At 44.0% G+C, this 26,086-nt stretch overlaps 1 protein-coding gene across 2 annotated transcripts in view; it reads right to left on the bottom strand.

Annotated features, from left to right (window-relative positions):
- Positions 1-2,099: 2,099 nt before the first annotated feature.
- Positions 2,100-26,086, bottom strand: part of MYH7B (myosin heavy chain 7B) — a 61,052-nt gene continuing 37,065 nt past the window's right edge. For both annotated transcript variants that reach the window (XM_048496764.1, XM_048496765.1), the window contains 22 exons: positions 25,040-25,163; positions 24,318-24,454; positions 22,805-23,060; positions 21,568-21,810; positions 20,872-21,048; positions 19,504-19,649; positions 17,947-18,037; positions 15,256-15,645; positions 14,614-14,740; positions 12,722-12,840; positions 11,501-11,697; positions 10,304-10,653; positions 8,857-8,981; positions 8,047-8,162; positions 7,638-7,830; positions 7,173-7,376; positions 5,992-6,117; positions 4,256-4,426; positions 3,521-3,625; positions 2,998-3,093; positions 2,517-2,654; positions 2,100-2,222 (listed from right to left, as the gene is read on the bottom strand). In XM_048496764.1, the coding sequence (XP_048352721.1) occupies positions 2,220-2,222; positions 2,517-2,654; positions 2,998-3,093; positions 3,521-3,625; positions 4,256-4,426; positions 5,992-6,117; positions 7,173-7,376; positions 7,638-7,830; positions 8,047-8,162; positions 8,857-8,981; positions 10,304-10,653; positions 11,501-11,697; positions 12,722-12,840; positions 14,614-14,740; positions 15,256-15,645; positions 17,947-18,037; positions 19,504-19,649; positions 20,872-21,048; positions 21,568-21,810; positions 22,805-23,060; positions 24,318-24,454; positions 25,040-25,163 (3,634 nt within the window). In that variant the 3' untranslated portion in view covers positions 2,100-2,219. The remainder of the gene's footprint in view (positions 2,223-2,516; positions 2,655-2,997; positions 3,094-3,520; positions 3,626-4,255; positions 4,427-5,991; positions 6,118-7,172; positions 7,377-7,637; positions 7,831-8,046; positions 8,163-8,856; positions 8,982-10,303; positions 10,654-11,500; positions 11,698-12,721; positions 12,841-14,613; positions 14,741-15,255; positions 15,646-17,946; positions 18,038-19,503; positions 19,650-20,871; positions 21,049-21,567; positions 21,811-22,804; positions 23,061-24,317; positions 24,455-25,039; positions 25,164-26,086) is intronic.

Genomic DNA, 26,086 nt, shown 5'->3' with positions numbered 1-26,086 from the left:
TTGTCTGTTGCTGTTGCTTTTTTGGGGGGAGGGGTGTCCCACACATCTTGCCCCCACTTGTGGTTGATTCAATGTGACATCGCTTTATGTCTATAGTAAAAACTTACATCTGCAAGATGCAATATCAAATTGAACACTAGAGAGAGCAAAACACATGCAGAACGGACCTCCTCACTCTGAAGCAATAGAAACTCATAAGGGAGGAAAATGAAAACGTTATTGTATCAAACAGGGCCTGTGGTGTCATAAGAACAATCTGTGGTGTCATAAGAACATAAGAAAGAGCCTGCTGGATCAGACCAGAGTCCATCTAGTCCAGCACTCTGCTACACACAGTGGCCTACCAGATACCTTTGGGAGCTCACATGCAGGATGTGAAAGCAATGGCCTGCTGCTGCTGCTGCTGCTGTTCCCAAGCACCTAGTCTGCTAAGGCATTTGCAATCTCAGATCAAGGAGGATCAAGATTGGTAGCCATATGGTAGACAATGGCTATATATTCTTTGTTGCTCTCTGCACGTGTTCAGTGTGTGTAGTAAGCTTATTAGCTATGTGATAGTCAAGCTAAGAGCTAGCTAATGAAGCTAGCCATTTAGAAAGATATTTTCTTGTTTTGCATCCCAGTTCCCCTTCTCGATCTTGTAGTTAGTAAACTTCATTTATAGTAAGCAACTGGCTCTGTCTCGTTATTGAAAACTGCATAAGTAAGGAGTGTGATAGCCATATCACAATAAAAACATCACGTTGCTAAATTTCAATAGGCAATGATCCTTGTGTTCAAATTTTGTTTCTTCAGCCATGAAGTTCAGTGTTGCAGAACAAATGCATGCAGGCGTACAACCTCTTTTTTGGTATGCCAACCAAATGAAAAATGCGTTGGCGAACTGGGATAGCACAGAAGACTCTTGACTGTCATAGCTTGGATTTGCTTTCTGGATTTAGAATGTCTCCGGCAGGGTAGGGCAGGGCATCCAATGATATACAACTTGCAGAGGCCTCTGACTTTCACTAGGGAGGGGAAGTACTTGGGGGAAATCCTGCTGTAATGAGGATGCAGGACTGCTTCACTATTGGCAGGTCATCCAGATCCATGAACAATTAAGCTGCTTGTGGCGGGTTTTCTGGGCTGTGAAACCCACCACAACCTGTTGAATCCAGCCACGAACGTCTTAGACAATAAATTAAGCTGCTGTTAGAGCTTCAAGGTTCCCCTACCTGCAGAAGTACTCCACTCTGCTGCCTGTGGTGGTTCCTTCAGGGTCATGCAGATGAGAAATCTAAGTATGTCAGCCACTAACACTCCTTCAGTGGTGTAAAGTCAAGAAAGCCCCCTGCCCAGGCTCTACACCCAGCATTTAACAGGTCTTCCTGTGAAGCATCCAAGAAACCAGTCGTCATTCAGCTGAATTACTGAATACCCTATCGGTGCATGTCCTTCGTCCAAGGTGGAATCAAATACTAGGTGAACCACAAAAGTTCATTCTTTGATGGATATCAAGGCTCTGAATTTTCTTTTTCTAATCATTTTTAAATTGTTAATATGAAGGTATATTCTTTCAAATGTCTCTTATTGTACTTGTTGATCAGTCTCATGCTGGCATTTAGAATTAGATAGGGATTAGTTCAGTGGTTCTCAACTTCCTAATGCTGCGACCCTTTAATACAGTTCCTCATGTTGTGGTGACCCCCAACCCTAACATTTATCCATTTTACAGATGGAGAACACTGATGCAGAGAGTTTTAGGCGACCCCTGTGAAAGGGTCGTTCTACCCCCAGGTTGAGAACCACTGGATTAGGTGGATCCTTGGCAATAATATTTTCCCTGCCTTCTCTTTTCTGTCTTTGATGGTTCACTGTATGTCTGTGTGTGCTCATACTCGTTTTGAGTTGGGGACATGTAACTGGATCTCAGATGTAGTATTTACAAAATAGGGAATATCTCTCATTTGCTTTTTCCATCCTCAAATTTGAAACCTCGACCAGTCTGCGAGTGGAAGAGACCCCAACCATTGGATTTCCTCTTGTCTGACAAGAGAGAACCTTCATGACCAAATCGTCACATCTTCTCCAATACTTACAAAAGGGTCAGAGCCTTCCGGTCTTGAACACTAAACTTTATTTACTAACTACAGAGATGACAACAGCTGTTGCAGCCATTTACATCCATATGCAGGCAGGCATGAAGGGCGAGGAGTTGCTTTGCAGCTTCATTCTTCATATTACTAAGAAAAACATACAGACTTGATCAGCTCCAATGTGCAACCGCTTCCTAAGCTTCTGTAACCCTCCCACATGCTTTGACCAAGATTAATTTATAGCCCTTGGATGCAGTTGCTGCTCTTAAAAGTGACTACAACACATATCTGCATCCTGCAAATGTGGGACTTACTGGCCTATCTTTCAAAAAAGTTCAGTACTGTATTGGTTCAAAGTCATTTTTGGGCCACTAGCTTTTTCCTTTGCATCCACAGGATGAACCCCATCTTCCTCTAGCTTCTTTCCAGATCTGCTCTTACCTTCATTGTTACAACCTCCCTAGTGCGAGTCCGCAGCTTGTTCACTTGCGTCTCGGCAATATCGGCTCTCTCCTCGGCATCGTCTAGCTCATGTTGCACCTTCCGGTATTTCACCAGATTGGAGTTGGCCTGCTGCTCCTAGGAGTGGAAGTTGGAAATGAATGTAGACAGAAGCAAAACATACAGTCTGCCCTATGTGATGTCCAGAGAGGAGGTCACTGTACCAAACATGGGCTCTGCCAGGCCTATGAAACATAACTGTACCATCTGAACATCAATGGATGGGCTTGTGGACATACAGCTTAAGATGACTTGTGCTGAATGCTGTCTTATCTGAACAGCTAAGAATGGACACATTAAAGACCATCTGATGATTGAAAGTGGTATCATTAATGATCCTTGCAGGCCCAAAGAGGTCCATGAGCAGAGCCTGATTCCTCCCACCTTGGGCAATGGCTGGGCCATGCAGAGTTGTACTCACTGCCTCCTCAAACTGGCGCTTATAGCTCTTGACTTTGCTCTGCAGCTTGTCAATCAGCTCCTGCATTCGTGCCAGGTTCTTTCTGTCCTCTTCAGTCTGAAAAAGCCATCATCAGGGGTCAATTGGCTTAGTTTCAGTGCATTCTCAATCCTGCTCTTCACATGCTGAGACTTAACCACTTAACCACTTCACTTTCCAGAAAACATGCAGTTTTCTACTCTCCCTCTTTTCTCTAGGAGCACCCCCATGTCTGTCTCCTGGCTTAGCAGAAGGTGCCTTGTGAAACTCATTAGTTCTTTTCTTCCATTCTTTGTTAGTGCTTTTACTTTTTCTCTCTTTTCCCATCTGTTCCTCCCTTGGGCACTATGCATGGATATAGTACACAGATGTGTAATGTGAGCAAGCAAAATTAGTCCATATACCAAGTCTTCCCTTTGATCAAGATGATGCAACAGCAAGTGAGTGGACGTGCTGTTAATAGATAGGAGGAATTGATGAGACAAAGTTGAAGTAGCAGATGTACCTGGTAAGTCAATTCCTTGATCTTGCGTTCATATTTGCGAATACCCTTCTGAGTCTCCGCATACTTTTTCTGTTCTACATCTAACTCTCCTTCTAGTTCTCGCACCTGAAAAGGAAAAAAACAAGTGGTTAACTTTTATCAGAAGAGCTTAGTAATTTTAGGGGTAATTTTCATCAGGATTGTGTTGCAATTTTTGTCAAGAAAACCCCAACTCCTGATACATTTTCCACTGGAAAAAAAATTTGGGAATGAAGATAAATGTGAGCAGAAGAGAAGAAAGACAATGGGAGCAGTGAAGTTAAATTTCAGAAGCCAGCTTTCATCCCAATCCATTTCATTTCATGTCCAAGTTATTCTTAACAAGCATGAGGAAAATGGCCCTAGAATTCAGAGTCTGGGCCTGGCATATGGGTACACAGAGCATATTCAGTATCATCATGAAGAGCAAGCTTGGGGAAGCTCAGACCTTCAAGTGTCCCCAAGCTCCAGTGAGCCATTGAATAAGACAAATTGTGTGGCAGACTCAAATCATGTGGGAGTCAATTGATACACTCAAGAGTCAGACAACCCTGCTGATAGCAATGATCTAGTGGCCTTGAAAGTGGGTTGTACACAAATGTCTGCTAAGTCAGTCTTTTCTGCTTCTAGCCTAATGGGCACAGAGGTCTTATGACCCCCTGCTGTATGAGAAAGTGACGTCAGCTGTCGCTGCCATGCCATCCGTCTTACACTCACCCTGGCCTCCAGTTTCTGGATCTGCTTTTTGCCTCCTTTGAGGGCAATCTGTTCAGCCTCATCCAGGCGCATCTGCAGGTCCTTGATTGTCTGCTCCATATTCTTCTTCATCCGTTCCAGGTGGGCACTGGTGTCCTGCTCCTTCTTTAGTTCTTCTGCCATCATGGCTGCCTGGAAACACAAATTGTAGGCAATCGTGAAGCTTTGGATAACCCTGGTCTGCTAATGTCTCCTGTAATCAGGCTTACTAGGATAGTCTGGAGCAGGGGTAGGGAACCTGCGGCTCGAGAGCCACATGCGGCTCTTCTGCCCTTGCACTGTGGTTCCACAAGCCGAGCCGCCGGCCCCATCCTTGCCCACCCTGCAGGCAGCAGGGCGGGCGCACCAACTGCCCGCGGCTGGCTGGGCTGCACCGTTTGAGTGGGGCAGGCGCTTTCCTGGCGGCCGGCAAGGTCGAGCCGCTGGCCTCATCCTTGCCACATCTATGCGCTTCTCAGAATGAGCAGAGTAAAACGTTAAAAAAAACCCAATATATACAGTGTTATCTTTATTTTAAATGTCAAAAATTATTTGTGGCTCCGAGTGTTTTCTTTTCCCGTGGAAAACGGGTCCAAATGGCTCTTTGAGTGTTAAAGGTTCCCTACCCCTGGTCTGGAGGATGCTAATATTGCTTGGCCACACATGGAAGTAGCAATATTGAAACTCTTGGATCTTTCGAAGCCACTTCACCTAATCAATTTGGCTCTATGTTTTGGTATGTTTCTACAGATACGATGGTGTAACTGTGCAAGCTGTTATCCCAAATGGGAGGGCATGGCTCACCACCTTGGCTACTCCATCAACCTCACCAAGACTGGATGCATCAGTGTTTAATACGCTGCATCTTAGTTAACCATATCTTCTCTTGCCTTAAGACACCCATATACTTTGCCTAGATTCTCTTTTCCCATAGGAAAGAGGTTCCCTATGACAACCTCTGCCTCTAAAATTCATAAGAATGTGCTCCAAGACAACACTGGAAAAGTAAAGCCCTTCTCTTGTTTCAATGTCATATAGTCCTCCTATAACAGACAATAGCATAGAGCAGCAATGTGGCAAAGCTAGCCCTGACCAATCGTTACAGAGAGGGAGGTGCCCTAGTGAAGAAGGAACAAACAGCCAGCTGTGTCTGGGCAGGGCTGCTACCATGTTTGTTTCAAGGCTTTCCAGTTAAATGCTAAAGTGAAACAAGGTTGTGAACCAAACCCCCCTCCTAAAATTCAGAGCTTGCTATCAAAAGTTAAGCCTTCAACTCAGCATCTTCAAAATGTTAGAATCACTTTGCCATCAATATTTGACCTCTGATGTTTGCAGATTCAAAGGCATCTTTCCACAATTAGTTAGCTGTCCAGTTATCTTATGTCTGCCAGTGCATGTAAAATAAAATACTATCAAATGTAGACTAACACTCTAAATCACCTGTCAGATATTGTCAAATATTGATTTGTGTGCCAGAAACTGTCCCTAGATTTTGTGTACTATCAGATGTTGATCGCTACTACAAAAATCAGTGGGTGTCAAATGCTGATGTTAAATAGCAGATATTCACCAATACCCACAAAGCGGAGAGGAGTGTGTGGGGGTGGGGGGTGGGGGGGTTCATTTCTTATCTAAGGATTTGTTAGAGATACTGAAGCCTTTGCCACATGTCCACACTGCTCTGTTTGCAGGATGCCCGTCCACTTCTGGTCTCTTACATCAGTAATTGCTTTTTTGGCCTTCTCTTCTGCGTTCCGACATTCCTGCACAGCCTCTTCCACCTCAGTGCTTAGCTGAGAAATGTCTGCCTCCATCTTCTTCTTCTGGTTAATTAGGCCTGTGTTCTGGGAGAGAAAAGGACAGTGAACAATTAGATCCATCAAAACAGTCTGCTGGGACACAGCAAAGGTAAGGATCAGGGGCATGTGGCGCTCAGGAGAGCTGAGAAGATGCCAAAGGAACAGATACCAACCAGGAAAGGATACGCTTTCATGCCACGTGTGGAGTCTCTCTTTTAGTACAACAAACTAGGGATGCTTGCAATATTTGCCAGTTTGGCTAATGTTCTGCTCACCAGTGGCAAGCAGGGAGCTGAATTTTCAACAGGCTGTTTTTCTACCTGCAAGCATGATCCCCACTACCGTTCATCTGGCCATTCCACATTTGATGTAATAGCATGGTGCAATTCAGTGCGATCAAAAGCATTTGATGCAATTGAGTGTTACTCAATGAATCTTTGGAAGTAGCCTCAAAGAGACAGTAATCTTCCTATTGCTACCCTGATCATTTAGCATTATCTTATCAGAGAGACAAAGAAAGCATGATGCTGCCAGGAACCTTCAGTTTGGCAAGGATCACTAGCCAAGTTTCAGCCTTTGATTTACCTCCTTGAGACAGTGACTCAGCAGGCCTGGACATTGATGGGGGGTGGAATGCTAAATCTCTCTACGTGTATAAGTATTATCTCTTGGGATTTCCTCTCTTTGTACCTGGGAGCTGCCCTCTAATCCCTCCCACTTTCTTTCTCAGTAGCCATTGCTCTTTGTCTTTCTCCACATGGACTTGCATGGACGCAAATGCTTCCACAGGTTTCTCCTGAAGATGCAAATAGTAAATACCTCATACTTTTCACTCACATGATGCCACAATAGGTGACCGCTTGTATAGGGAAGTATATTCTTTAGATTAGCATTTCTATCTTACTTCCAATTGCAACATGAATTGTGAACAGAATCTACTTGAATAAATGTAAGTTTTACTCTTTTGCAATTTACTTCTTCGGAAGATTGATTTTATTGCACTCAGTATCATTCTTCCATGAATGGGCAAAACTCGACTACATTAACCACTATTCCCAACAGTGGAATAACCTTCCTTGTACACTGGTCTTCTGACTCACCTGAGAGTGCAGCAGATTGACTCTCTCAGTGGCCTCTAGTAATTCCTGTTCAGCCAATTTCCTTCCACGTTCAGCCTGCTCCAGAGCTGCACGCAACTCCTCCACTTCAGCCATCATCAGGTTGTTGCGTCTTTCCAAGGCAGCTGCCTGCTCCTTCAGGTCATCATTATGGCGCAAGGTATCATCCAGCTCTACCTGCAAATCCTGTTAGAAGCACCAAGAAAAAGAGTTACTTGTACAGAAAAAAATAAACAATACTGGAAGTAGTCCAGCAAAGGAGGAGAGGGTGCCTTTAACGCTTGCTTGGACAACAGGCTTGTTCGAGAGCCATTCCCTGTATGAGTGGAGCCTTTTCTCATAGACAGAACTGCATAGACTGCAGAACTCATGGAGAGAGACAAATACAGGAAGTTCTAGGAAGCCAAGTGAGAAAAAGGTCCCGTCTAAGTATGGGACAAGACTGACCTTCATTTGGGCTTGGAGTTGCCGCACCAGTTTCTGAGACTCAGCAGCCTGGCGGTTGGCATGGCTCAGCTGTATCTCCATCTCATTTAAGTCTCCCTCCATTTTCTTCCGCAGTCTAATGGCCTCGTTTCTAGCTTTGGCTTCTGCATCTAGTGAGGCCTGCATGGAGTCCATGGCCCTCTGGTGGTTTCGCCTACGATAGTAAAGAAAGATCTGGAATGGGGACACTTGACTCGTCAGTGTAGTACTGGTGATTTTGTCGACTCACCAGTGCCTGCGCTAACAAATTACCTCTATACTTGCTGAGAAAGGAGCAGAAGACCCAAATCTTCACACTGTTCATTGCTAGTCAGCCCTCTGGGGACTACTGACTTTATTCAGGAGCTCATCTAATATGTCCAGTTCCTACCTCAGGTTTTCAAATTCTTCATCCTTCTCTGCCAGTTTCCTATCAACATCAGCCTTGATTTGGGACAGTTCTAACTGAATGCGAAGAGTCTTGCTCTCCTCATGCTCCAGGGCCCCCTGCAAACAGAAAGAGATGTAGCATTTAGTGACAGACACACTGGAGGTTCTGTTCCTTTCTCAAGGAGTGTAGGTTTGACAAAATGAAATGAATGAAGATTAAGAACCAGATGTTCACTAGAATTTCTAGAACATGTAGGAGCTTTGGGAATATGGCAGCTTAAAATGTCCTTTTTGGACCACTAGATGCCACTTAAGAGCTAAGAAGGCTGTCTGCTTCCTCTCTGGAGTTCCATCTGCTGAGATTCAAGGCTGGAACATGACCTGAATCAGCAGCAAAAGGAGATGGATGGCATGGATGGCAAAAAGGGAGAAAGGGGTGCATAGTAAAAGGATGCTAAGTTCATTATCTGTGTCCCCTTCATCAACACTCTAGAACAGAGGTAGGGAACCTGCGGCTCTCCAGATGTTCAGGAACTACAATTCCCATCAGCCTCTGTCAGCATGGCCAATTGGCCATGCTGGTAGAGGCTGATGGGAATTGTAGTTCCTGAACATCTGGAGAGCCGCAGGTTCCCTACCCCTGCTCTAGAAGAAACTGGAAATCTTTTGCTGTATTTTCTCCGTTTATGCAAGGCCATTCATTTTGCTAGACCAAATATCTACCACTTCCATCAGGGTGTGAAGTGGTTTCTGTCCTAGGCCTAGTTGGGTGGTCACAACTCCAACTTCAGTCCTCAAGTGAGAAACTCACCTCAGCCTCCTCCAGGGCAGCCTGGATCTCATTCTTTTCATTCTCCAGGCCTTTCTTCAGCTTTTCCAGCTCATGGATGGTTTTGCCACTCATGCTGATCTGATCAGTCAAATCAGTGATCTCCTCTGGTTGAGAAGAGAGAGGAACAGGAATTACAGCTTTGTTTGTAGTCCAGTTGGCCTCAGTTACCTCAAGGGATGGTCTATATTTGCCACACTTTAACCACAGACTTTGCCCTTCAACCTTCAATAAGCCAGTCACACCAGCAGGTGTCCCTACTGTTAAAAGGCTACGCTCTGAATTCACTCAGTGTGCCTTTCATTATTTTCCAGCATATTTAATTGTACACATTAGTATTCATGCTTATTTTTTCATTCATACAAAATGCATATACCAAAGAAACTAACATTCTTTTCAACTGACAGACTTGATTATGTGTACGAGGAAAACATGCTACATGTGATCCTCCTGATATGAACAATCACCATTTTGCCTGATGGGCAAACGTACATGTTCCAGGGTTTGGGAAAGTATACACGTTGCCCTGTACAAAATGGCAATTGTGCATTTCAAGAGTATCTCATGTAAGAACATTCTTCTCATAGCATGGTCAAATGTAATGACTGAAAATGAGTCAGACACAATGTAATACCTATCTCCAAGAAAACTGTAAACATTTCCTGGGTTTACTCAATTGGTCTGCCTTATGTACACAAACATGAACAAAACAAGAAGAACATCTATCATATATTGTACTTGCTGTTTGGATGATATATTAATACCAGCCCTACGAAAATGTTAGCCCAAAAATGTTCATTTGTCCCCTTCCCCACAAACATTATATAGCAGATAGATAGACTTTGCATAAAAGAAAGCAAATAAATCAGCTTTCTTTCAGTGTTCCAAGTTTTCTTTGCCTGGTTGTACCCAAGCACTTTGTAATCACAAGGGGGGGGGGGGGTTAGTAAATATTTATTAGCTCAATAAAAGTCTCCACAGTTCTTGAAAATCTTTATCTTCTGTGCTAAGAAAATCACTATCCTGGGCTAAGAAAATTTGTAGCCAGCCTCTACAGAGTATGCAAATGAATATATATATTTATTTTTTTATGTAATATATTGTGCTTCTGCCATTAATGAGGACATCAAAGAGTTATTCAGAATAATGAAGTCTCTCCTACTGGCCTCTTCGTCCTGGGAAATCCTGCTCAGCCTCTCCCATTCAGGGGTGTCCAAACCCCACCCTCCAAATGTTCATGGACTACAATTTCCATCGGCCCCTGACAGTGCGAGCCACAAACATCTGCAGGGCCAGGGTTGGACACTCCTGCTCTACCTCCTAAGTTCCCTCAGCCAAATCCATCCTGCAGCACGAAGGACTAGAAACTTGCCTTTGAAACAAGAAATGGCAATAGTAAAACTTCATACAATCAAATCAGACAGAGTACCTTGCAGGTTCTTGTTCTCGCGCTTGAGGGTCTCTAGATTCTCCAGGGATTCCTCATAGGCATTTTTGAGCTTGAAAAGCTCTGTGCTCAGGCTACGGGACTCCTTCTGAGAAGACTCCAGCTCTGCCTGAGTCTCCTCATACTTCTGCTTCCACTCAGAGATGATACGGTCAAAATTGCGCTGCTTCTTGTCCAAAGCAGCTGCAGCAGAGTTGGCTCTCTCCAAGTCAATGGAGAGGTCCTCAATCTCTGTCTGCAGACGGTGCTTGGTCTTCTCCAGAGAGGAGCACTTGGCATGCGCTGCTTCCACAGCCTCCTCAGCCTCCTGCAGCCGAATGGCCAGCTTCTTCCTGCAAAAGGTCCAGGAAATAGCTACAACCATGCACTTGTATGGCATGATATAAAACCATCTTCTATAATCCTTTATACTTTTATGTTACTAAACTTTGCAAGCAATATTACTACATGCAGCCTGAATTTTGGAAGTTACTAACAAGAACTTGAACTTCAGGAAGCAGACAAAATTTAAAACACACTTCCTCTCTCTCTCTTCCCACCACTTCCCTATCAGGGAATACTTTCCTTTTTACTTTATATTTGCCTTTCTCTCCAGCTGGAACCTAGCGTTCTTCTGTCCTCTACTTCACATTTACACAAACTCTTTGATGTAGGTTAGCCTGGAAGGATGCGGCTGGCCCAAGGTCACCCAGAAACCTACCATGGTACAATTTGAATTGGGGATTGTTGGGATTGTTCAGCTGCTTACATATCGTGGAGGAATAAGGATTAGCCTCCACAGTAAGGCTGCCAGATCCCCTCCTAGCCATCAGTGGGCCATGGGGGAATGGGTAGGATAACCAGATCCAGAATGGGAAACTCCTGGAGCATTGGGGAAGGAGACTGAGGAGGACAGGGACCTCAATGAGGTACACTGCTGTGGAGTCTATCCTCCCCAGGATCCATTTTCTCCAGGGGAACTGATATCTTGTAGTCTGGAGATCCACAGGTCCCACCTGGAGGCTGGCATCCCTACTCTTCACTTGCAGTGATGAGAGTGGATAATGTTTTTTTCTTGGCTAATTCATATAACAGAAAGATGCCTTTGGACACCATTAGAATGCCAAAGGTGAGTCAAGCTGTTTTGATCCTGGGGCTGCAGAATTTTATTTTACAGGAATGACGGTCACAGGGACCTACTTCGCTTCTTCCAACTCCTCTGTCCTCTGGATAGCATCGGTCTCATATTTGGTCCTCCACTGGGCCACTTCAGCATTGGCCTTCGACAGAGACCGTTGGAGCTCTCCCTTGGCCTCCACTTCTTCTTCATACTGTTCCCTTAGAAGGTCACAGTCATGGCGAGATGCTTGTAAAGCGTGAGCCAAAGCATTTTTGGACTAGAAAGTTGAAATAAAAAGGTTAATATTCAAGTAAGTCTTAAACAAGGAGGGAGTGATTCATGTTTCTCTGGCTAAAACATTCAACCAGCTGCTGAGATAAATGTTTTTCACAGAGGCAGAAAGAGCCATGGCTATCTATGAACATGGCGGCCCTCCCTCTAAGTCATGAATATGTGCTGTATGCAGTGGTCAACACTACTCGAAGGGCAAACTGTAGGTAAGAAGGGCTGTTTGAATATCTCTGTGGACACAGATCAAGAGGACCAAACACAGGTACCCAACCATGTGCTCTGGGAGATCAAGACAGACTAATCAGGCCTGAAAACACTAACAACACCCCACTCATTTCACAAATGGACCATCCACTAGCCCAGGGGTAGGGAACCTATGGCTCTCCAGATGTTCAGGAACTACAATTCCCATCAGCCTCTGTCAGCATGGCCAATTGGCCATGCTGGTAGGGGCTGATGGGAATTGTAGTTCCTGAACATCTGGAGAGCCGCAGGTTCCCTACCCCTGCACTAGCCTGTCAGCATGAAACAACTTCCTTATCTTAGTTGGCAGGCTAGCACAGTCCCTGTCAAAGATGAACGTGAAACCATTGCTTTTGTAACCACACAGGGAAGAAACTAGGCTATGTTCAGTTCCCTTTTAAAAAAGCAAAGTCTTTCCCATTCTAATTTTAGCAATTTTTAAAACAAATGTTGTTTTAACTGCATTTATTCTATTAATATACTTCCCCTGAAGGTGCAATATTATCTGTATGGAAGTGCCCCAGGTCCCAAGTTCCAATATGTTCACAATCCAAGCCACCTGTCCTAAAAGCTCCTTAATTCTAAGAGGGAGAGCTGTGATTTCTTAGAGATGCAGAAAGAGCACTCTGTGCACGTTCAGAGGTACTTCTCTTTACACATTCTATGTTGGTGGTTGTGGAATTGAGCCCCAGTGAATATCAATCCAATTTAAGGGCTTCTTCCCTCAGCTACAGGTGTAATTGCCTCAGTCATTTATAAACAGTCACCTTGGTCTCCTCTTCTAGTTGTCTTTTGAGTTCCTCAATGGTCTGTGTGAAGGAGGTCTTGCCCCGACTCAGCTGGTTGATTAAAGACTCCTTCTCTTCAAGAAGTCGGCTGAGTTCTCCTAATTTAGCAAGAAGCCCAAGATTCAGTTAAATTTGTTCACTCATATGTTTTCATCATGTAGAGATTACCCAAAACAAGTTTCTTGATGGATTCTAATTTTCCATAGATTCAATAAAAACTGTTTCTAATTCAAAGATTACCAGTGAGGACAAAGTAAGGGATAATGATCTTGATGTGATACAGGCATTGGCACTGTACCCATTTTCAACAAAGATTGCAAATGTGGGGCCCATTATGCATGGAATGCTTACCTCAGGTCTTTTCTCTGTAAAGTGGGCTTGTAGTGGGCTCTCCTCGCATTTCTCTGTTTTACATGCAAGGAGGCACTCACTTCAGCTATGGAGCTTTTCTGTAGAGAACTCTCCCCGGCCTGGTTCCCATCAACTAATCCATAAAGGCACAGATCTCATTACACATCTCAAGATTGTGGGCTTAGTCCTTCAAGCTGCTCTTATATCAATATTACTGTTCCAAAAATAACCCCCTCCAATGAAAGAGGCAAAGTAGTTCTCTCAACCACAGGTTATTAAAAAAGACGACAGTCCTAGAGCTGATATTCTCTCCCCCTCTTCTCCTCTACACACACTTCCTCCTCCTGCTGCTGCTGCTGCTGCTACCACCAGAGGACAGAGAGGCTTGTTATTTCCAAGCATTCTCTGTTATTATGTTGATATCTTGATATATCAGTATGAGAATGCAGAAATTGGTGTGTTTTGGCTAAGCCCATGCAAATTAGCTTCTTTTCTGTGACTTGAAGCAGTCGGCAACTTGAAAGGGAGGGGGGCAAGAGGGAAGGCAATGTGAAGGTGTTGGGAAGACGTTTGAGGCAAAGCTGTGTTCACTGGCAAATTTGTCCCTCTATGGCTATGAGGTAAATTAAAATCATGCTAGAAGTGGTCTCACTTGCCACAGAAAGAAGAGAAGTGAAAGCAGGCTTTCAAAAATACATTCATACAAAATATCTTGCTGACACTTGGTGATGTATCTTGTGTTCCAATGAGCCGCAGATATGAGCCTGCAGGTCTTTCAATATGTGATATACCTGAATTACTAGCTGTAATTCAGATTCAATCTCATTTTCCATAGTACTTCTATCCCCCACAGGACAGATTACTTGGGATCTTCCTCTCTCTCTCTTCAATAGGAAAACCCATTCCACCCTCACAAAGACTGCCATATCAGTGAGAAAGAAGTCACAATGTTCTAGATGTTCCCAAGCCATTACCATCAATGCTTGTTGTACAATTTTGATGGCAAGGACCACTAGATGTAGACAGTTTTGTATAGTCAAGGTTTCTCTTCTCAAAATGGCACTCCTGGTACGGCTAGCATGGGTGCTAGAGGTATGTTGTCAACTGCATCATTATGTATTCTTATAGCTAGTTTAGCTAAAAGTGCTTTATAATCCTTTTCTCCATTATTTATCATTATCTGCAAAGTAGTCTTCCCCATAGTGACTTCCCCAAGGTCTCATAGCTGAGCATGTACTTGAATTTGTAAATTTTATTTTCATATTCTAGATGCCCTGTTCCCACAGCTTTTGCTAATAATAACAATCAATCAGCCTCAATATTTAGCTCGTGTGTGTGTGTGTTTAATTTTTCTTGCATGAAAGAACACACAGATAACAAGCCTGCTTACCTGGACTAATCTCTTATTGGCGCAATACAACATGCATGCAATAGAATCGAGGGTAAACATTCTAATGGACTGAAGAACCTAGTCACCAATCAAAAGCTCTCTCAGGGAGTAAAAGATTTGCTCAATGTACCATTTTCAGTCTGCAGCCTCCCACGCTGGGTGCTCACTTCAGCCAACTGCCGCTGAAGTTCATCCAGCTTTGATTTGGTTTCGCTCAGCTGATCCTCATATGTTCGGCACAGTTTTTCAGCATTTGCCTACAACAGCCAAGAAAACAGTTCTGAACATTCATCAGGCCTTGGTCACATAGTAAATTTTGGTACTACAAGAGCTAGAAACTTATTTTCAAGAAAACAAAAGCCAAAAATCAGAAGATGCCAAATTCTCCACATCACCATAGTGTGAACCTTATCTTCACCTGAACAGAATCCATCAACTTATGTTGCACTGACATACAGGCTGTTTCCAAAAAGAGAAGCCTACAAAAACTATGGCTTCCCATGCTAGCCCTGTCAGTACAAGTAATTACAGACTAGGGTCCACTTGTTTCAGTGTGGGTAGGTATAGGTCAAAACAGCAGCTGCAATGCATGTTAGCAAGTAACGCTTGCAAGTGGTATGTCCTCCTTCCATCCCACTTCTGTCTTAGAGTTATGGGACTGAGCCAGCTGTAGGGAAAACATTAATCTAATCTCATGCATGACATACTCCACCCTGCACACAAAAGCTCACTCCTGCACTTCATCTCAAAGTGCCATAATTCCATCATTCACCTTGTTCTTGGTGAGGTAGTCAATGTTGGACGACAGATCATCCACCTCCATCTTTAACTCGCTCTTCTCCTTCTCCAACTTCTGCTTGACCCGTTGCAAATTGTCAATCTGCTCCCCCAGTTCAGCCACGGAGTCTGCATGCTTCTTGCGCAGAGCAGCAGCTGTCGACTCATGCTGCAACGTGGCCTCCTCCAGGTCCCTACGCAGCTTCAAGAACTCTGCTTCGCGTTTCTTGTTGAGTTCTATCTGACAGGCTGTGGCACCACCTGCCTCTTCTAGCCTCTCGCTCAGCTCCTCCAGCTCGTGTGCCACCTCGGCCCGCTGCTTCTCAACTTTAGCCCTGGCGGCCCGCTCTGCCTCAAGTTCCTCCTCTAGCTCCTCAATACGGGCCTGTGGGTAGACAAAGAAAGTCAGGAACTGTCAGATTCTAACTGCGTCTTCCTGAACCTCCAGATCTCCAAGTGGTCAGAAGCATCTACTTCCAAGCGGGCTACAGTGAATATTCAGTCATTTTGATTTTTAGACCACAACAGTGTGAATCCTGCCGTTCAGCTCACGAAAGTTCAAAGTTGTATTCCACCTTAGTTTGGAGAGGAGACGGCTGAGGGGGGATATGATTGAAGTCTATAAAATTATGCATGGGGTAGAAAATGTTGACAGAGAGAAATTTTTCTCTCTTTCTCACAATACTAGAACCAGGGGGCATTCATTGAAAATGCTGGGGGGAAGAATTAGGACTCATAAAAGGAAACACTTCTTCACGCAACGTGTGATTGGTGTTTGGAATATGCTGCCACAGGAGGTGGTGATGGCCACTAACCTGGATAGCTTTAAAAAGGGCTTGGACAGATTTATGGAGGAGAAGTCAATCTATGGCTACCAATCTTGATCCTCCTTGATCTCAGATTGCAAATGCCTTAGCAGACCAGGTGCTCAGGAGCAGCAGCAGCAGAAGGCCATTGCTTTCACCTCCTGCACGTGAGCTCCCAAAGGCACCTGGTGGGCCACTGCGAGTAGAAGAATGCTGGACTGATCCAGCAGGCTAGTTCTTATGTTCTTATGTTCTTAAGCAGTCCTGCTCCAATGTAAATAGTTCTTAAGCATGGTAAGTATGCTAACTGTCACTCTTGGAAGAATGAAGGAGGGTCGACATGTTCCCCTGCAAATGCTCATCTTTCCAAGAATGATTAGATAGACTTTCAGCTGCTTTATTGTCATTCTGCTATTTCCTCTGTGTTTGCTGATCTTTTGCTGTAGCTTGTTGCAGTTTAAAATATATCATAAAATTGAAATATTAAAAGATAGATCAGCAATAGGGTAAACTAGCTGCTAGAACTTCATTGCATTACAGATTATTAAAAGCACAGAAATAAAAAAAACCTTTGCCTAAAAACCACCAGGCATTGCCCAAATACATAGGGAAAACTTCCAGAAACAAGGTACCACAACAGAAAAGGCCCTGCTCTTGCTTGCCAACCACCACTCCTCTGAAAGGAGGAGCATCCAAGAAACAGCCCTCTACCCCCAAAAAGGCATCAATAATAGGGCAAGATCATCAAAGCTGAGAACAGTTTTTCAGCCACTTTCAACCAACCAAGATTTATGTGTGAGTATGATACTCTTATAGCTATAAATAGGCAATGCTACTGAGGGTAAAATAAAGCCACGTAAGAGTAAGGTCAATGTTTCCTGGATTGAGTCTGGACATCATCAGCGCACTGATTACTTCCTTGCTGAAGAGGGTGCATGAGCCAACACTTTTGAAACCCTTCATGTCTCTCCCCAGAATTTGAAAACGGACATTTTTTTCATAGCTACCAAAGATGTTTGCAACATGTGTGTACCTCACTTCTGGTTCATCCCAAAATTCTTCTCTCAAAGAGAAATCATGTAAGAAGCACTGTGTGACCCAGGTGGCCCAGGCTGGCTCGATCTCATCAGATCTTGGAAGCTAAGTAGGGTTAGACCTAGTTAAGCTTGGTTGGGAGATTATCAATGAAGTCAGGGCCACTTTGCAGAGTCAGACAATGACAAGCCCCCACTGAATGTCCCTTGCCTTGAAAACCCTATGGGTTATAATAAATTGGTTGAAGTGTGATGGCGCTTTCCACCACCATTCCAAACAGTACCTGTGTTATGTTCACACCACTGCTGTCTTTGCTTCCAGAATAATATTACACAGCAGGAAGTATGCCTGAAGCAGTCCTGCCATTTAAATTCCCTATGGAAGGATACTTTAGCCCAGGGGCTTCCAAACCATGGCACTCCAGATGTTCATGAACTATGATTCCCCATCAGCTCTGCCAATCAGCCATGCTGGCAAGGGCTAATGGAAACTGTAATTCATGAACATCTGATGGGCCGTAGTTTGGAGACCCTTGCTTTAGCCTATAGTCTTCCAAGCATTCAGCCAGAATTAATATTGGTGTCCTATTTCTGCAAACATTGCTTTTAAAGCTAGAAATGATTCTTTTAGAAAGCTGCTTTACATTGTTTAAAGTTTGACAGAGACACGTTATGTGCTCTCATAAGCCTCTATTATTGTGTGTGGAACAAACGTGTGTTCTTTGTACCTGGGCTATTAGATACAAAGTGCTATAAAGCCATTTTTGCAGCCTACCATTTGCTAAGCAATCAAAACGATTAGGATTAAGGTTACTAGTAGTCTTCAAAAAGCCCTGTTAACTTAACCTGGAGTTCCTTAATTTTCTTCTGCAGTTGTGTTCCAAGGACCTGTTCATCTTCAATTCTTGAATTTAACTGGTTCATTTCAAAGTCTTTCCTGTAAAGGAAATAGCCTATGGTTAGACTGGGACTGTGGAATTCTTGGTAATTTTAACTCCTGGGAGAATAATAAAATCCTTGTAAAAGGATTTCTTTTACAACAATTGCCTAATGTAAAAGTGGTCATTTGAAGATAGCTCAGTGACACAGCATCTAATTAGCATGCACAAGTCCTAGATTCAGTCCCGGGCATGTCAATTTAAATGAATTGGGAGGTAAGTAATTCAAAAGACCTCATCCTAACACCTTGAAGAGCCTCCACCAGCCTGAGTAGTTCATTCTGGTCTTGATAAACCAATAGTCTGATTCAGTATAAGACAGAGGGCGTTTCCCCACTCACAAGGATCCCCCCTATGCTGCGTGCTGCTTTCAGCTCACGGCATCCCTGGCGCACCAAAAGGCGCCGTTTTCTCCAGCGCCAGGGATGCCGCGCGCTGAGGGGGCGCGACAGCAGCAGCGTTGGGGTGGCTGCGCTGTCGCCACCCCTGTCTTGGGGAGTGCAGGGGGACCCCGCGCTACTTGAGGAGAGTAGCGCGGGGCTTAAGGTAAGTGGGGAAAGGCCCAATATCACGCATTCATGTGCCATAGTGTTGTCATAATGGACTTTTTGTAATGCAACAGTACTTCTGTTGCCAAAAGAGGAGGCCCCTGCTACCTCAGCCCTTTCTTTGTATCTCATGCTGTGATAGCCCCCTGACCACCAGGAGGAGAACTTGACATGGCTCAGTTAGCCGCAGTGGGAAAGAGGACACATAAAATTTTATTCTGGAAACTTCACTCCACTAACAGTAATTTGGATCCAAAATGCAGTATCTAATCTCTTAAGCAATATAGTAACTACTTTAGGGGAGGGCCACAGAATAAGATATATTCACTTCCTGACATTGTTTTTCATCCAAAAGAGTCCTGAAGCTATAATGGGTACCTGCTGGTTGCAATGTGCAGTGTCATTTCATAGCCTTCCCATACCTACACAAATAACTGAGAATTCAAGGTCAGCATGGGGAAAAGCAAGATACAAGAGGGTGAAAACCTAAAAGATGACAATATTAAGTTTCACAGTATCAATGGGACATAAAAACCATTGGGTCTCTATCTTTGTATATTCATGTGTTTTCTTGTCAAGGAACTGCAGAAAGAAAAAATGTCTTTCTTGGTCTATAAGTATTTCTGAGAAATTCCATAATGGAGCTGTACAACATCTGGTTGTGGTATTCTCTATGTCAGGGGTAGGGAACCTGCGGCTCTCCAGATGTTCAGGAACTACAATTCCCATCAGCCTCTGTCAGCATGGCCAATTGGCCATGCTGGCAGGGGCTGATGGGAATTGTAGTTCCTGAACATCTGGAGAGCCGCAGGTTCCCTACCCCTGCTCTATGTCATTGGAATGCTATCAAGAAGATAGCAGAGTCTATAAAATGCATTCTGGTTTGATGGCACAGATTTCCATGAACTACCGCTCACTTTTTGAGTTTCTCCTCCAGCTGCTGCTTGTCATTCTCCAAATCCATCACAGATTCCTGAGTCAGCTTCAGATCACCTTCTAGCTTGCGCTTTGCCCTTTCCAGATCCATCCGTATCTTCTTTTCTTGTTCTAATGCACCTTCCAGCTGTAGTTAACAAAAAAATATAGGATGGGAAATGAAATAAGATCCTACATGTTTTGCCACCTCATTTCCCCCATGTCCTCTCCTCCTGCAACCAAGTTCATACATGTGGTACCCTGCAACAATGTTCTTTTTTAAAATATAGGAAGCAATGGTCTTGTTGGCCTCCAAGCTGAAGGGTTTATGAGTATGGGCTGGAACACATGTACTAGCCCAGTTCTCTTGCCACCAGAGGGAGGGATTGGCTAGCACGATGAGAAACATACAACTGAGTGAAAATAATACGCAAACACTTTCGGCGGTGGGGCAAAAGAGGGCCCACACATGCCCGGCCCCGCCTTAAGTAGTGAGGGGGCAGCACAGGCGGCCGGCACCATGACGCTGTGCCCTGACGTCAGCCGCCAGCCAGTCAGCAGCGCAGGCCATGCTGACTCGATTCCCCAGGGATGGGCCCACCCCTCGCCAAGCAGGAAGGGGAAGGAGCAGCATGTCACCCTTCCCCTGGCAGCAAATGGTGGCCGCGGTAAGTCCCTGCTGCCCTCCTTAGCTGTGTATTTGTAATTCAACCATTCTTTGGCCCTTCCTGCACAGCAAAAGTAGAGTTGCAGCTGGCATAAAGCAACCCGCTGTCCAATCAGCGTGTTCACATGCCTCCATGCAGGCAGCGAATGTAGCCCAAGGAAGCAATGCAGGCTGCCATCACACCTTTGCACGGAGACACAGGGTTTTTTTGTTTCTCACCTCCCGCCACTGCATACCTATGCAGGCAGGCAGGCAAAGACCCCCCACAGCCACGCTAACACCCCCGTGTCCCTGCGTGGCTATGAAGCTGCCAGGCAGGACCTTAGAAAATGGAGAGAAGCGTGGCAACTAAAAGCTTCTTCCGGCTGCTGTTCGCTTGCCCACAGCTGCATGCCACGTTAAAACCAAAGAATCGCAGGTAGTGCAATTCTTGAAAAACCCAGGTTGGGGGGGAAAACACGGGGCAGATTTATGTTAGGAGTGGGATCCATGTGAAGTTCCCATCCAAAACGGGTTTTATACTGTCGTTAGCCTGCGTTTATTGGCCCGTGTGGAAGGGGCCTAAGTTGTACTAATCACACAAACCAACATGGAGATGTTTGGATGGAACAAGATGGTTTTAACAGGCTCTTCTGCCACTGGACATTATGAATGTCTTAATATTATACTCAGCCACCTCAGACTTTTTCATTCTTTGACTCACATCATCCACTTGCTGCTCCAGCTTGACTTTGGCCTTGGTCAGGGTATTGACTTTGTCCTCTTCAGCCTGAAGGTCATCCAGAGCTTGCTGGTGGGCCTCCTGCAATGCCTTCTTTTCCTTGGTCAGCTTAGCAATGACCTCATCCAAAGCAGCCATTTCTTCAATCAGGTTTTTCACCTAGGATGAAGTGACAAAATCTTAGCTTAACTTGGAGGGGATACATGGAGTTAAAGTGAACAATTTTTTAAGTCACCCAAACTTTGAGTAATTCAAAAGCAACTGAAGCTGGGGAATGGAGTTGGCCATTTTCATCAATTAACAAAAAGACTAGTGGAAAAATTACATGTTCACCTGCTTTCTATAGTAAAACAGAGTGGAAGGAGCAGATAATTTTCTCTCCATTTGGTCTTAGGTTTTGATGTCGTATAACATGGATTTTCTGCTAAACTCGTAGCAATTTCAGGCAGTATAAAATCCACCAACATAAGCATTCCTTTGACTCTTTTCAGACGGTCTTAAAATGATTTCCTATTGACTACCAGAAAATACGCACTAAAAGTACAAACCTATGCAAAGTTTGTACTAAGTCAACCTAAGTCACTTGAAATCCAATGTAAGCCCACTGTGGATGAACTCAGCACATAATCCTGGATGCTGCCAATTCCCTGTAATCATAAACAAGGATCATCCATATACCTTGTTTTCTGTGGCATGCTTCTCTTTCTCCACCTTGGCCAGAGTGATCTCCAAATCATCAATGTCTTTCTTCAGCTCAGCACATTCATCCTCCAGTTTTCGCTTCTTAGAGGTCAACTCGGAGTTCATCTCCTCCTCATCCTCCAGACGCTCCATCAGTTCCTTCACCTTGGCTTCCAGTTGGATTTTGGTCTTGATCAACAGGTCACATCGCTCCTCCGCATCAGCCAAATTGTCCTGCTCCTGAAAAGAGAAGCATAGAAAATGGTGCTTCACCCACTGGCCAGTCTTGCTCCCAAGAGACAGATATATACAATATATTGAGAATTATTGTTAAGTTCTTCTTCTGTGCCATTGATGGGTATGGGTAGGCATCTCCCTACATTTGAAGGGATCTCCAAAGTCCCACTTCAGGAAATATCAGACACATTAATTCTGGAAGTTAAAAGCAGGGATGATCACACCTATGCTTTACTGCATGCACAGAACCAGATAACTGGCACATAATTCAGCCTCTCTAGAGTCTCAGCTTTCATTTGAGATGGCAAGCCTATCGCCCTCCCTTGTGATTGCTGACTAAAGACAGACAACATGCAGTATCAGGTGAAGGCTTAAATAGAGAATTTAGTTGTGAATGGGCTCCAGGACTTTAGTGGATAGGATTGTGGTTGCTTGCATGGCTCCTAATTACCTTCAAAGTTTCCTCTCCCCTCCACACCAAAAAAAATTCCTACGTGTCATCAATTGCTAGTTTTCTCTATCTGTATTTCCTCTGTTATTCTAATGCTTACAAAAAATCTCAGAAAATTGAGATCTGAAAAACTTGGGAAATTTCAAAAACAAATACAGTTTCACCTGCTATTGAGGGCACCAAATGTTAGTTTTACTTATTCATATATTATAACCAAAGAGTTTAAAACAAGAGGATGTCCTTATTATTCATCTGTTCTAATTGAGGGTACCCAAGTCAACATATTGAATTGTATCCTGTCAGTTTCTTTGGCTAAGTATGGAGCATTTCCTGGGGCAAGAAGTTCTTCCTCCACCAAAAGATACCCTTGTGAAGGACGTCTCCTACACCAGAGGAAGGTTCCAAAATTATCTTTAAACCATTGTTTAATCTAGGATGTTCTGTTCGAAGGTATACCAGCTTTAATTTTTAGCTTCCTCAGATTACGCATACCAGTGCTTAGACTTCTTTTGGAATATGGAAATGGTAGTTGTCACAGTTACTCACTGCTTGAAGCTGCAGCGACAGATCATTCTTTTCCTGGGTGATGCTAACTTGCTTCTCCTCCAGCTCCTTTCTTTTATTTTCTGACTTCTCTAGAGCCTCTTTCAACTTCTGGAGCTCCTCTTTGAGGAGGGCCATTTCTTTCTCTGTCTGAGCTGACTTGAGAAGAGGCTTGATCTTGAAGAAAAGTTTCATCCAGGACCAATTCTTGACAACATTAAAAGCACGCAGATTCCACTGGATGGTGTAGAGAGCCTCCCTGTAGGCAAGAAGCAAACATGTAGAGATTCTATTTTGTAGTCACTCTCACAGTATGAATATCGGCCATAACAAAGAAGGTAGATTTGGGTTTCCGGCTTCTATTATAGGCTACAACCTGAAGATTACTGGAGAAAGATATATATTGGGCAAAGGATTGAGTACAGGCTTAATGGATGAGAGAGAATTGCTTAAATCCATGCAAGTGCTCAATCATTGTGGGATGGATCCTTTGACAACTTTCTGCAAAGCCTTTCTCCAACAGGGCAACTTCCTTCAACAAAGAGAGAGAGAGATTTCTCTGTTCAAAAAATCATTCTCCAATGAAGGGAGTCTTCTTCCTTTGGAGGAAGACATAGCACAAGAGAGTCATAGGATCCAACTTAGTGGAAGGCAGGCATGGGATATATAACTGCTTCTCTACTCTCAGCTAGAAATAAAATTTTAAAAATGGCTCCATACAGCACTTAAGAGATGTTTCTGCTTGGATTATTTGCCCCAAGTTTGATGCTGTAAGAAAATTATTTTTCCCCTGTCTCTCCATAACACTGTACTCATACCCCTCCCAGTGTTCCCCAGCTTTTCTCTAACCCTTCCCAGATCTGCTTTGCTCCAAAGTTTGAGGTAATATTAGTATTTTTGATGGGGGTAGGGGTTTCCAAGGTGAGTCTCTAGCCCCTGGCACAGAGTGGTAAGCTGCAGCATTGCGGTCCAGGCTCTGCTCATGAATTGCATTTGGTCCTGAAGCCTTCCATTCTTCCAAGGTTGGTAAAATGAGTACCCAGCCTTCTGGGGGTAAAGTGCAGATGACTGGAGAAGGCAATGGCAATCCACCCCATAAACACAGTCTGTCTACTAAATGTTGTGATGTGACTGTCACCCCAAGTGTCAGTGCTTGCACAGGGGACTACTTTTACCTTTAGCCCTCTTCCTTGAAGAGATATATCGGGGGAAGATTACTTTACTTAAATGAAAGCTAGGAACTCAGAGTACCTGAAGCATACTTTAGTATAAAAGTATATCAACACAGTGATATTAAATTAGTAATTTTTTACAAGACCAGGGAAGCCTGTTGAGTGGGAATCCAGTCACCGCTGTATTTTATTAGCAGCCTCAGCAACAAGAGGGAAACTACACAGCCCTGTCCCCATGTGGAGAACACCCGTATGTTCCCATAAAAATCTTTGTGGAAGGCAAAATGTGTGATTCTTGTGAAAGGCAAAAGGCAAAGAAGAAAAAGGTTTGTTCATCTCTGTACCTTCTACCAATGATCCAGCCATACTCAATTCGCATCAGACGCCCACGCATCCTAGCTTGCAGCATTGTAATAATCTTAGCCAGACGTTCATCTCGCATCTCCTCCAGAAGACCCAGCAAGCCAGCTTTGAAAAACACCTGTAAACAAGTGAATTGGGAAAATCCATCATACTAATTCTGTAGGAGGAAATACAAATGAAGGATATGCCCCTTGTCAGAATACAAAAATCAGGACTACAGCAGTGAATAATGGGATAAGGTTGCTGGAATTACAGAGATCGCCTGGAGATAGTAAGCAGAAGGACGGAGGCAAAAGAGACAGGCAAAGGAGAGGTGCAAGCGATCTAGGGATGTAAGGGGCTTGCTTGAATCAACCAGAGTGTTTCTGTGGATTGAACATTTCTGCTTGTGGAGTCCAGCTTTCTCATGTTCAAGCCTCCCATGCTGCTCCTGGGTGACAGGGAACACTTTATCTATAAGCTATGAAGGCAGCTGTGTGCTGGCACAGAGCCGGAGAAAGTGCATAGGGAGGAATGAACAGGAAAGTATTGCGGGGGAAAGTACCTGTCCTTAACAATAAGCAGGATGTGTGAAAACAGATAATGTTGAACAGTCAAAACTGAAATGGCATCACTATAAAAAGAAGCCATATGCAGACTTAAGTTTACACACATCTTGTCCATCCTCAAGGCTTTCATTTAATTCACACTGAGAATCACACACCTTAGTGTGTCCAAACTTATACTGGGAGCGGTCAAGATCCAAAGAATTCAGCAGCTTTTCCGTGGCCTTCCTGCTATCCACAAACTTGTCTTCAGGAATGGCAGCAGGGTTCAGAATACGGTAGCTAAAACGATAAAGGATGTAGCATCAACATGAAGCAGATCCTAGGAATCAAGAATGCCTACATGCTGTGGCAAATGGGGAGTTTGTACCTCCTTTCCCCAGAAGACTCTAAACTGATGAAGACACAATCTTAAGAGCAATTGTGATTGGATCAGACCAACTGTCTACCATTCCAACATCCTGTTCCATACAACAGCCAAACAGATGTCCTCAAAAGATCTTAAAGTCCTATAGTTGCTCTGAACAAGCACTTATTCTAAGCTTTTACCAGTCACTGCTTATATGCTTGTATGTCGAAACATGAAAACTGCAGCTGTTTACATGACCTATTTAAAGTGGTTTAACAGTCCCTTCTTTTTGAAGGAGCCTTGGTTTACTAGTTACAGCCACTGTAAATTATCCCTACACTGCTTCTTATATTCTTGGGCAGGGCTATTTTAGCTGCAGGCACTTTTAAAATTCTGATGCAGGTTGGTGGGTTCAACCAGAAAACTGCTCCCACAGGAAGCAGAGTCAACCACAAAATGTCAGGGAGCAACTCTAACAGTAACTCTTCAGTAGTGCAGGCATATTTTAAAACATGTTATCCTGTATAAACACAGTTTACCTTCAGTCACACAGTGAAGAGAGCTGCACTTTGTTTAGGGCTGCCAACCTTTAGGTGGGGCCTGGAGATTAACTGGAACTACACCTGATCTCCAGACGACAGAGATCAGTTCCCCTGGAGATAATGGCAGCTCAGGAGGATGGACGCCCTGGTATTATAACCTGCTGAGGTCCCTCCCTTACCCAAAATGTGCTCTCCCCAAGCTCCACCTCCAAAATTCCAGGAATTTCTCAAAGTGAATTTGGCACTTCTAACTGTGGGGATGGGCACTCAATCAGTTTTCAAATGGCCAGTCATAGCCCTAATGGGCAAAAGTC

Source organism: Sphaerodactylus townsendi, linkage group LG05 (assembly GCF_021028975.2).
Source record: "Sphaerodactylus townsendi isolate TG3544 linkage group LG05, MPM_Stown_v2.3, whole genome shotgun sequence".
In the NCBI taxonomy this organism is placed as follows: domain Eukaryota; kingdom Metazoa; phylum Chordata; class Lepidosauria; order Squamata; family Sphaerodactylidae; genus Sphaerodactylus; species Sphaerodactylus townsendi.
Note: the sequence above shows the minus strand (reverse complement) of the source record. Positions and strands in the feature narration are given on the sequence as shown.